The sequence below is a fragment of the Cebus imitator genome, unplaced genomic scaffold, assembly GCF_001604975.1.
Source record: "Cebus imitator isolate Cc_AM_T3 unplaced genomic scaffold, Cebus_imitator-1.0 Scaffold118, whole genome shotgun sequence".
NCBI classification, from domain to species: Eukaryota; Metazoa; Chordata; class Mammalia; order Primates; family Cebidae; genus Cebus; species Cebus imitator.
Genome location: NW_016107433.1, coordinates 487,808 through 499,041, shown reverse-complemented (window position 1 = coordinate 499,041; position 11,234 = coordinate 487,808). Strand labels below are relative to the sequence as shown.

The 11,234-nt window shown below is 55.4% G+C and overlaps 3 protein-coding genes across 6 annotated transcripts in view; 2 read left to right on the top strand and 1 right to left on the bottom strand.

The window, feature by feature from the left end:
* FBXL8 (F-box and leucine rich repeat protein 8) overlaps positions 1-2,147 on the bottom strand; it is a 4,235-nt gene extending 2,088 nt beyond the window's left edge. For both annotated transcript variants that reach the window (XM_017539271.2, XM_017539272.2), the window contains exons 1-2: positions 2,039-2,147; positions 194-396 (exon numbers count right to left, since the gene is read on the bottom strand). In XM_017539271.2, coding sequence (XP_017394760.1) covers positions 194-345 — 152 coding nt within the window. In that variant the 5' untranslated portion in view covers positions 346-396; positions 2,039-2,147. The remainder of the gene's footprint in view (positions 1-193; positions 397-2,038) is intronic.
* TRADD (TNFRSF1A associated via death domain) overlaps positions 1-8,896 on the top strand; it is a 9,703-nt gene extending 807 nt beyond the window's left edge. The window contains exons 1-6 of one of the 3 annotated variants that reach the window (XM_037742269.1): positions 2,190-2,248; positions 5,394-5,507; positions 6,049-6,207; positions 7,420-7,697; positions 7,780-7,978; positions 8,113-8,896. In XM_037742269.1, the coding sequence (XP_037598197.1) occupies positions 5,402-5,507; positions 6,049-6,207; positions 7,420-7,697; positions 7,780-7,978; positions 8,113-8,423 (1,053 nt within the window). In that variant the 5' untranslated portion in view covers positions 2,190-2,248; positions 5,394-5,401 and the 3' untranslated portion in view covers positions 8,424-8,896. Of the gene's footprint in view, positions 1-1,692; positions 2,249-5,393; positions 5,508-6,048; positions 6,208-7,419; positions 7,698-7,779; positions 7,979-8,112 lie in introns of those variants that run through there. The other 2 variants (XM_017539275.2, XM_037742270.1) reach the window with 2 other exon arrangements.
* Positions 8,501-11,234, top strand: part of B3GNT9 (UDP-GlcNAc:betaGal beta-1,3-N-acetylglucosaminyltransferase 9) — an 8,162-nt gene continuing 5,428 nt past the window's right edge. The window contains exon 1 of the mRNA XM_017539269.2: positions 8,501-8,632. The gene's annotated coding sequence lies outside the window, so the exon portion shown is untranslated. The remainder of the gene's footprint in view (positions 8,633-11,234) is intronic.

Below are 11,234 nucleotides of genomic sequence, written 5' to 3'. Positions count from 1 at the left end.
AAAAAAAAAAAAAAAAAAATAGTTAATATATGTAAGGCAATTAAAAACAATGGTTGGTATGTGTTGGGCAGTTAATAAATGTCAGCGATTATTTTTTAATATGGGGGAGTCAACCTGAATCTCTGCCTAGCCCACGACTCCACAGAGAAGGTGAAAGGGAGGCAGGGTGAGGGGTGTGGAGGAGCAGGCTCACCTGATTTTTGTGTCGTGCCACACGGCGCTGGAGGTAGCAGCGGCAGCCCAGGCCCTGCAGACCCTGGCGGCTGCAGCACGGTCCTTCAGGGACAGGTGGCGGAAGATGAGCGCCAGCAACTCCTCGGGCAGTCGCTCTCCAGGCTCGGCCATGGCCCAGATCCGGCTGGGGTGGGAGGATCCGCCACTCCCAACAGCTCTGGCCTGGAGAAAGAGGGACGTCTCTGGGCTCAGGAAGGCGCAAAGCGTTACAGGAAGATCAATCTTTGCTGTACAAATGCATGTGGCCTGAGGAACTGAGGCCCTCTCAGACAGCATGGGGCATCAGATAACCCTAACACTTGTTCACAAAGCAGATTTCACAGCCTCACCTACTAAATCAGGTTCTCCTGAAAGGGTAAGGCCCAGGAATCTGCATTTCAACAAGCCCCGGGTGACTCCACAGGTTCCACGTTGAGAAACTCCCCCCCCCTTTTGTTTTGAGACTGGGTCTCGATCTTTACCTAGGCTGGAGTGCAGTGGCGCACTGACAACTCACTGCACCCTCAGTCTCCCGGGCTCAAGCAATCCTCCCACCTCAGCCTCCCGAGTAGCTGGTACTACAGGGGCAAGCCAGCAGCCTGGCTAATTTTTGTAATTTTATTGCAGAGACGAGGTCTCGCTTTGTTGCCCAGACTGGCCATGAATTCCTGGGCTCAAGCGATCGGCTCGCCTCGGTCTCCCAAAGTGCTGGGATTACAGGCGTGAACCACCATGCCTGGCCTGAGAAACCCCATCTTAACACCGCGGGTTAGTAGCAAGTGAATGGACGGTTAATAAGGCGGGAGCATTAATGTAGACTTTTCTTTGTCCGGGACCGTGAGCCAATCAGGAAGCGGGGCGTGGGCGGGGCACAGTTGGATACGCCCGGAGAGGGGAGACTTTTTCCCCGCCTCTGCCTCACCGGCGTGTGTCCCGGGTGCTTCCTAAGACAGCCCCACAGGGTGAAAAGAAGCTTGGGGCTCTGGGACCTGACAGCTCTAGTGCCTGAGGGGCTCAAAGTTCAAGTTTCGACCCCTGAGCAGCCCTGGCTCCCGCGGGCAATTTGGTTCGGCTGGAACTCCGCAGACCCACCCCGGAGCGCGGCCTTTACCGGGGGATGGGGTTATCGGAACGTGTGCGTCCTCTTTGAAGTTGCCAATCTTGGTGTTTTGTTTTGAGATGGAGTCTAGCTCTGTCGCCCAGGCTGGGGTGAAGTGGCGCGATATCGGCTCACTGCAACCTGCGCCTCCCAGGTTCAAGCGATTTTTCTGCCTCAGCCTCTTGAGTAGCTGGGATTACAGGTGGGCGCCACCACGCCCTGCTAATTTTTGTATTTTTAGTAGACACGAGGTTTCACCATAATGGCCAGGCTGGTCTCGAACTCTTGACCTCGTGATCCGCCCGGCTTGGCCTCCCAGAGGTCTGGGATTACAGGCATGAGCCACCGCACCCAGCCCCCAATCTTGTTTTAAGGTTCCTGAAGGTTTGCATACACAAGGCTTCACACCAGTCGCCAGTTAGTGTCCCCATATCTTCCGGGCTAAGTTTCTCCCGGAATTTGTGGCACGTGTTTCCTGGGGCTTCAGATACGCTCTACCAGGCTTGTACCTGGGACCCATGAGCACCCCGTTTTCAGTGCCCAGTCGTAGCAGCTATCATGCAGCCGGATTCCCAGAGGCACCAGAAAATTCTGGTCTACAGAGGGCTCCCCGTTTCTACCAAAGTCTGGCAGCTCTCGCTCTTCTGAGCTCCCGGCCTTGTAAGAATCGCAGACCCCCAAAGTCCAGGTCTTCCTGCCGTCTAAACCTGGGCGCCGGTGTCTTACCTGCTCAGCGGACTAGATGGGCTTTGCACGGGGCGAGAGACTGACTTCAGAGGACAGCAGGCGGGAAGCAGCCACCGGGGCGGGACACGCGGGCGGACAGGGTGTCTAGGGCTGGAGCGCCGCCCCAGAGCCTCCGCGCACACCCGGAAGCGGCGCGAGTGGAGCGGAGCCTGGCGGGCGTGGGAACCCAGGCCCGGCCGAGGTGGCCAGGTTAGTGTAGAGGGTGGGTGCGTGGGTGGGCTCCCCAATGCGGGCGGGAGCGGAGGTGGATCCTGGCTCCGAAGCGTGGGCGCGGCGCAGATGTCACCAGCGGTTGCTCCAGCCAGCTGGTGGCGGCGGCCTATTGGGCTGTTCAAATGGGAGGCGGGGGGGCTGTATGGAATTTGGTCCCCGCAGGCTCTTTTTCCCTGACAGGGCTTTCAAGGGGCAGTAGGGCCCTGCGGGAGAGAGGGTGGGGGAGGAGGGCCTGGTTCTGAACACTTCCTTGAGCGGAGACCCCTCTGCCCACCCCAGCTAATCGCAAGTGCAAAACGCCAGCTTGAGGGTGGGCTAGTGGGAGCCTGGGAAGCTGCCCTCGAGCGCTCAGGAGCAGGGTAGCTGAGTAGGGAGTGTGCCTGGCGAGTCGCCAGGAGTCGCAGGCTTTCAGTTCTGGGCCACTCCCACAGGCGGTCCCGGTCCACCCAGCCAGAGGTGGGGCTTCTCCCAGTACTGTTAGGTGTTCAGGGGCACCGTGCTTGGCTTGCCCCTGGAAATAGGGGCAAACGTTGTTAGGTTGATACCCACGTGCCCCACAGTTTCCGCCCACCAAGATTTCTCAGGACCCAGCCTGGAAGCCTCAGCCCCGCCCAAAAAGGGACAACTACAGGTGGGTGGGGCGCGGGGATTCCCAAGAGGGGCTTCTGTGAAAGAACACGTAGGAGGAGCTGCCAATCAGCGGATGGCAAAACTAGGGCCCTGGCCTCTTTACCCTGTTAACTCGACCTCCAGCCTGGCTCACCTCCGCCATCTGTCTGGTAGTAGTGAGTGTGACGGAGCATCCCCCATCTCCAGGTTCCCAGAACTCCCCGCGTCCCCCCACATCCCCCCGCAGGCATGATGCGCAGACACTGGTCCCGTTGAATCCCCACTTCCACCCTTTGGGGTGGGACCACATCCATCTAGTCAACACTCCCACCTCAAGAGGCTAGGAAGACCTGAAAGGGAACGTTTCCAGGAGAGGTTCCCACTCTCTCCTACTTCCCAGCCCACTTTCCTAGGACTCTCCACCAGTCTCACCTCCGTGGCTGGCTCCGTGCCACGTGCTCCTGGACCCACTTGTCACTTGCAGGACTTCCCCTGTTTTTCTTGTTTTGCTTTCAAGGAAAACAAATTTATTTTGCTCTTTTACTACAAAGAAAATTTATCTCCTTCACATAAAGCAGGAAATATTGCTAAATACAAAGAAAATAAAAATCACCTACCACCCCCACCTACCTCCCTCTATCCTGCCCAGTGATAAACAAAATGCAAAGTTCCTGTTAATATCCAGGCTGTGGTTTTGAGTAAGTACACAAGTCTTAATGTTTTCTTTTTTTTCTTTTTTGAAACAGTCTTGCTCTGTCACCAAGGCTGGAGTGCAGTGACATGATCTAAGCTCACTGCAGCCTCTGCCTCCTGGGTTCAAGTGATTCTCCTGCCTCAGCCTCCCGACTAGCTGGGACTACAGGCATGTGCCACCACACTTAACTAATTTTTTGTATTTTTAGTAGAGAAGCGTTTTCACCTTGTTAGCCAGGAGGGTCTCCAAAAGTGCTGGGATTACAGGCTTAAGCTACCACACCTGGCCCAATGGCATGATCTTGACTCACTTCAACCTTCACTTCCCAGGTTCAAAGGATTCTCCTGCCTCAGCCTCCCAAGTAGCTGGGATTACAGGTGCCCACTACCACGCCTGGCTAATATTTTTGTATTTTTACTAGAGACAGGAGTTTCACTATGTTGGCCAGGCCTCCCAAAGTGCTGGGATTACAGGTGTGAGCCACTGGCCTAGCCAAGTATTAATGTTTTCTATGAAAAGATTAGGAGGCCAGGTGTGGTGCCTCACACCTGTAATGCCAGCACTTTGGGAGGCTGAGGTGAGCAGATCCCTTGAGCCCAGGAGTTTGAGACCAGCATAGGCAACATGGTGAAACTCCATCTCTACTAAAAATATAAAAACTAGGCCAGGCACAGTGGCTCACACCTGTAATCCCAGCACTTTGGGAGGCTGAGGCAGGCAGATCCTGAGGTCAGGAGTTCGAGACCAGCCTGACTAACATGGTGAAACCCAGTGGAAAGAAAGAAAGAAAGAGGGGGGGGGAGGGAGGAAGGAAGATAAAAGCTAGCCAGGCATGGTGGCATGTTCCTGAGGTCCCAGCTACTCGGAAGGCTGAGGTGAGAGGATTGCTTGAGTCGGGAAGGTCAAGGCTGCAGTGAGCTGTCATAGTGCCACTGCACTCCGGCCTGGGTGACAGGGCAAGACCCTGTTTCAAAAACAAGAAAATTAAAAAAACAAAGGTTGAGAATAGTGGCTCACTCCTGTAATCCCAGCACTTTAGGAGGCCAGGGTGGGAGGGTCACTTCCTGTTCCTCATGTAAATAGATGGCTGCTGGGGCCACCCCATTTGTCCTGCCCATGGCTAACACTCAGCAGTCCTCCCAGCCCACCATATATGAACCTTGACGACTGGAGTGCACAGGAGTGTGACTGATGAGGCAGGAGGTAGGGCCTTGAGCCCATGATACTAGGAAAAGGATGGGCAGGAAAAGAGTGGGGTGGGAAGAAAGAGGGAGGGCAGTTCCTTACTTGCTGTCTTATGGGGTAGTAACTGGGAGACCTCTGAGCTGTGGCTCAGTGCAGTGGTTCCCTGGCTGGTAATTTTGCGCCTGCTAGTCCGGGGCTAGGTTTTTGCCAGAAGATGGGTGAAGGAGATACCAGCACCAAGGGGCTCTGGCTTTTTCTGGACAGGGAGGGAATAGAACAATTTGTGTTGAAATGACTGGAGCCAAACTCCAAGCACTTTATAACAAAAAGGAATTATTTAGCTCACATAACTAAAAAGTCCAAATGCAATAGCTTCAGGGACAGCTGGATCCAGGAGCCTAGTATGGTTAGGAGTGCACTTCTCAATCTCTTGATTGTTTCTTTCTGTGTCAGCTTCACTCTCAGCCAGGCTCTTCTCAAGCAGTGGCAAAGAAGAGCTGCCCTTTCCTTCCAGTTCAGCCCCAAGGGAAGGGAAATTAGTGCCTCTTTCCTATTGGCTCATCCAGGGTTGTAGGGTTGATTCTTATTGGTCAAACTTTAGTCCTATACTCCGCCCTGAACTAATTACTGCAGAAATGTGAATGAAATATGAAGATTGGCCAGGTCTGGTACACAAGCCCGGCCTGGAGCTAGGGAGTGGGACACAGGCACAGGAATTGAGAAGAAGGAGAAGGGAAGTCCCTAAAGGTAAGACAGGCTTGGGGGAGGGAATCTGGGTAGATGCAAACTACAGGTGTCCTTTGAAGTGAAGACAGGAGGTTTAACCTTAAGGCTGAGGTTCTCCAGAGATACTGGGCTCAAGTCTATTCAGAAGGCAAGGCCAGGATATGGGCCTGGTTGGCTTTGGGGCATGGGCACCATCCAGAATGAAGGTGTCTCCTGTCCACTTCTATAAGAGAGACAGAGGCCTGAGGAGGAGGCAGAGAAGAGCTGCCTCTGCTCCCCCTCCACTGTGACTCTGGGTCCTTTCCCTGAGAAGGTAGTTGGGGGACAATCCTTTCTGCAAGTCTGGGGTGGGTGGGACTCTGTACAGAGCCAGGAGCTCAAGGGGCTGCCTGTGAGATGGTGAACTTCTGTCTCAAGTATGCCAACTAGTGTTGGGGACACCTGAATCTCATGGGACTTGAGGCTACTGTGGTGGGGACAGCTGAACCACCTGGGGCTGGACAGTTGTCTCCAGGACAGAGGGAGGGAGATGAACTGAATACCCAACTGTCTCCATCTCCAGGAGGTGAGATGGCAGCTGGGCAAAATGGGCACGAAGAGTGTGTGGGCAGCGCATACCTGTTTGTGGAGTCCTCGCTGGACAAGGTGGTCCTGTCGGATGCCTACGTGCACCCCCAGCAGAAGATGGCAGTGTACAGGGCTTTGCAGACTGCCTTGGCAGGTGCATGGGTGTGCTGGCATGTGGAGAGGAAAGAGTGGCCTGGGGCATTTTGTGGGAGGGGCTGAGGCTGCAGGTCCTCTACTTGGTGGGCCTGGGCTTAGCCACCTTTAGGGAAAAGATTTGGGGTGGGAGGAGGAAGATGGAGGACCCCTGGCTGTGTAGACTCTGTCCTCTCTGTTTGTGGCATGACCTTGAGGGTATATGTGCGTCCTCGAGTCAGTGTATGATTTACTTATTTGTGCACTAACGTCCTTTGCTCGATCCCCACCCCCTCCACCAGCCAGCTCACTCCTTTCTACTAATTGTGGATGCCTCTCTCCTCTTTTCCTCTCTTACTGCAGCACTCCTTGCTCAAGACTCCTCCCCAGTACCTACCCTTCCAGGCCCCGCTTTCCCATCTCAGGGCAGAGGCCACAGGAGGCTGAAGCGGGTTGGGGGATCTGTTCGTGGCCTCAGAGCGGCGAGAGCCCCTCTCTTCTTCCCGAGCAGTGGGAGCGGAGCTTGGTGGAGGCTGAAGACCCGAGACCTCCCGCCCTCCTCTGCCCTGCTGACCGCCTACCCAGAAGGCCTGGTCGCCCAGGGAACATGCTTCCTTTTCTGTGCTACGAAGTCACTCTCTTGCTAGTTCTTTTTTTTTTTTTTTTTTTGAGACAGAGTTTGACTCTTGTTACCCAGGCTGGAGTGCAATGGCACGATCTTGGCTCACCGCAACCTCCGCCTCCCGGGTTCAGGCAATTCTCCTGCCTCAGCCTCCTGAGTTGCTGGGATTACAGGCACGCGCCACCATGCCCAGCTAATGTTTTGTATTTTTAGTAGAGACGGGGTTTCACCATGTTGACCAGGATGGTCTCGATCTCTTGACCTCGTGATCCACCCGCCTCGGCCTCCCAAAGTGCTGGGATTACAGGCTTGAGCCACCGCGCCCGGCCATCTCTTGCTAGTTCTCATTTGGGACATGGGAGCTGGGGCTAGGTGGCACCCACTCTTGAGGTGCTCCCTGTGATAGGTCCTGGCCTTCTTTCTGGGTTGCTGCTGTTTGCATCCCAATTTGTGCTTCCTATCTGGGTACTCTGGAGTAACTGCACCCTAGGTCAGAGGATGGGACAGGGCTTGACCACAGGCCTCGCCCCTCCTCCGGCCGCTTGGAGAACGGCCGAGCTTGGGGACCGTCTGGCGCCTGACCGCCCAGCGCCTGACAGCCCGCCTCCGCAGAGAGCGGCGGGAGCCCGGACGTGCTGCAGATGCTGAAGATCCACCGCAGCGACCCACAGCTCATCGTGCAGTTGCGATTCTGCGGGCGCCAGCCCTGCAGCCGCTTCCTCCGCGCCTACCGCGAGGGGGCGCTACGCGCCGTGCTGCAGAGGAGCCTGGCGGCCGCGCTCTCCCAACACTCGCTATCGCTGCAACTGGAACTGCGCGCTGGCGCCGAGCGGCTGGACGCTTTGCTGGCGGACGAGGAGCGCTGTTTGAGTTGCATCCTAGCCCAGCAGGTGCGGCCGGGCTGGGGTCAGGATGGGGTAGGGCGGGGATCCGCGGCCAAGCCCCTGGTGACTGCAAGTTCCCTTTCCCTAGCCCGACCGGCTCCGGGACGAAGAACTGGCTGAGCTGGAGGATGCGCTCAGGAACCTGAAGTGCGGCTCGGGGGCCCAGGGTGGCGACGGGGAGGTCTCTTTGGCCCCCTCGCAGCTCCCCGTGCCCTCTCTGTCGGAGGTGAAGCCGCGGCCGCCGCCAACGCCTGCCCAGACTTTTATGTTCCAGGGTCAGCCTGTAGGTGAGGTGCAGGCGGAGAGGCAGGGTCACCAGGAGGTTGGAGTCTGGGGAGCAGCAGGGTCGTCGCCGGGTGGGGATGGGTGGGATCAGCGCTGGGCGCCCCCCCCTCACCCCGCTTCCTCGCTCCCTCTGCAGTGAACCGGCCGCTGAGCCTGCAGGACCAACAGACGTTTGCGCGTTCCGTGGGCCTCAAATGGCGCAAGGTGGGGCGCTCGCTGCAGCGGGGCTGCAGAGCGCTGCGGGACCCGGCGCTGGACTCGCTGGCCTACGAGTACGAGCGCGAGGGGTTGTATGAGCAGGCCTTCCAGCTGCTGCGGCGCTTCGTGCAGGCCGAGGGCCGCCGCGCCACTCTGCAGCGCCTGGTGGAGGCACTTGAGGAGAACGAGCTCACCAGCCTGGCAGAGGACTTGCTGGGCCTGACTGATCCCAATGGCAGCCTGGCCTAGACCAGGGGTGCATCCAGCTTTTGGATAACCTGGATGGCCCCAGGGTTCCTTCTGCTGCTATTGCTGAACCCTTGTCCATCCACGGGACCCTGTGACCCCACCTGGCCTATCTGCTGGACTTGCTGAGGCAGAGTTGACTGCCTTCCCCAGGAGCCAGACCGGCACCCACCGAGCCCGCTGGGGGTGCACCACTGGGGATTCTGCCTCAGGTACTTTGATAGAGTGTGTGGGGGACCTGCTTTGGAGATCAGCCTCAACCTTCCCCCACCCCAGAAGTGGGACTTACAGCCAGCCCTTACAGTTTCACTTATGAAGCACCTTGACCTTCAGTGTCCTGGACTTCATCCTGGGTGTTGCAGATACTGCAGTGAAGTAAAACATGAGTCAGTCTTGCCTGCCCCCAGCTCACACTCAGCATGGGACCCCGAATGTAAAGCAATGATAAAGTGTAGCATGGTTTTTGATGTAAGAAATACAAGTAGTAGTGGCTTACACCTGTAATCCCAACAATTTGGGAGGCAGAGGCAGGAGGACTGGTTGAGCTCAGGAGTTTGAGACCAACTTGGGTAGTCCCAGCCACTTAGGAGGCAGAGGTGGGATGATCTATGGAGCATGGAAAGTTGAGGCTGCAGTGAGATGTGATTGAGCCACTGCACTCCAGCCCGGGCCACAGAGTGAGACCCTGTCTCAAAAAAGAGAGAAGTTGTGGAGGATGGAGGAAGGGGCCTAACCTGAGTGGGGAACAGGGAGTAAGCTTTCTGGAGGAGATCAGTGTTGAGCAGGCATGGGGATGGGGTATCTAGAGAAGGGCAGTGTTCCGGGAACCTGCAGCCTCAGGCAAGGGCTTGAGAAAGGGGAGAGAGAGGGACATTAGAAGGACAGTTAAAAGTGGGTGGATCTGGCTGGGTGTGGTGGGTCACGCCTGTAATCCCAGTATTTTGGGAGGCCAAGGTGGGCAGATCACAAGGTCAGGAGATTGAGACCATCCTGGCTAACATGGTGAACCCCGTCTCTAGTAAAAATACAAAGATTAGCTGGGCGTGGTGGCACTCACCTATAGTCCCAGCTACTTGGGAGGCTGAGGCAGGAGAATCACTTGAATCCGGGAGGTTGAGGTTGTCGTGAGCCGAGATTACACCATTGCACTCCAGCATGGGAGACAAGAGTGAAACACTGTCTCTAAATAAATAAGTAAATAAAAATAAAAACAAAATAAATAAATACAATAATTAGTTAGACATGGTGGTATGCACCTGTAATCCCAGCTACTTGGGTGGCTGAGGCAGGAGAATCACTTGAATCCAGGAAGTGGAGGTTGCAGTGAGCCAAGATCGCACCATTGCACTCCAGCCTGGGCAACAGAGCGAGACTCTGACTCAAAATAAAATAAAATTTAAAAAGTGGCGGATCTGTGGGTTGGTGGACTTGCTGAGACCTGGAGCTGAGGCTGATCATGTGGCGAGAAACCTTTGAAGGGTTTTGGGAGTTAAGTCTGGGAGGCTGGAGGCTTATTTATGTATTTTTTTAATTTATTGATGTTTTTGAGACAGAGCTTTGCTCTTGTCACCCAGACTGGAGTGTAATGGCGCAATGTCAGCTCACTGCAACCTCTGTCTCCCAGGTTCAGGCAATTCTCCTGTCTCAGCCTCCCAAGTAGCTGGGATTACAGGCGCCTGCCACCATGCCCAGCAAATTTTGTATTTTTAGTAGAGACAAGGTTTCACCATGTTAGTCAGGCTGGTCTCCAACTCCTGACTTCAGATCATCCACCCACCTCAGTCTCCCAAAGTGCTGGGATTATAGGCATGAGCCCCGCGCCTGGCCAAGACTGGGGGGTTGATGAGGATGGGGTTGAGGAAAATGGTGGCCCCAGTCTGGGCAGTAGCAGTAGAGGTGGAGGGAAGGGGATGACCACCAAGAGCTGTGTGGGTGGAAGAGTAACAGGCCTGGTGACACTGAGTGAGGAATGGGCTGAGAGTGGGCCCTAAGTTTCTGCCTTTGCCAGTTGAATGGTGAGTTGGACTGCCTGCTGGGATGGGAACTCCAGGGGAAGTTAAGGCTTGCTCTATTTGGGAAAAGTTGGACATGATGTTCTTGCAGGGCATCCATGGAGAGAATGTGAGGACAGCTGGGTCTGTAGTTCTGAGCTCAGGACAAAGGTCCAATCTAAAGACTGATGAATAGACAGGTGGGAGTGGGTGGGGTGGCCCCAGGTGATGTCCTGAAGGACACCAACCAGAAAGGCAACACCCAAAGAGGAAGGAGGAAAACCAGAAGATTTGAAAGCCAGGGGATTACCCACCTGCTATAATGGAGGCTGCCGATCAGTCAAGACTGAGGAGCATCTGTTGGACTCAGTTATAAGGAGCTTACTAGGCAGGGGTCCTTCTGAGTTATGGTGGGGGCAGCCAGAAGCTGTATCACAGGAGGGAATGAGAGGTAAAGCCGCAGAGAGAGCTGGAGCAGAGGACTCTTGATTACTTTGTGACCAGAAAGAGTGAGGTTCAGGGTGGAGAGTTGGATTGTTGTTGCTTGCCAGATTGGAATGCAGTGGCCAGATCTCGATCTGGGCTCATTGCAGCTTTCATCTCCCAGGTTCAAGTGATTTTCCTGCCTCAGCCTCCCAAATAGCTGGAATTCCAGGCATGCGCCACCACACCCAGCTAATTTTTGTATTTTTAGTACAGACAGGGTTTCACCATGTTGGCCAGGCTGGTCTTGGACTTCTGGCCTCAAATGATCCGCCCACCTCGGCCTCCCAAAGTGTCGGGATTACAGGTATAAGCCACCACGACTGGCCTTTTTTTTTTT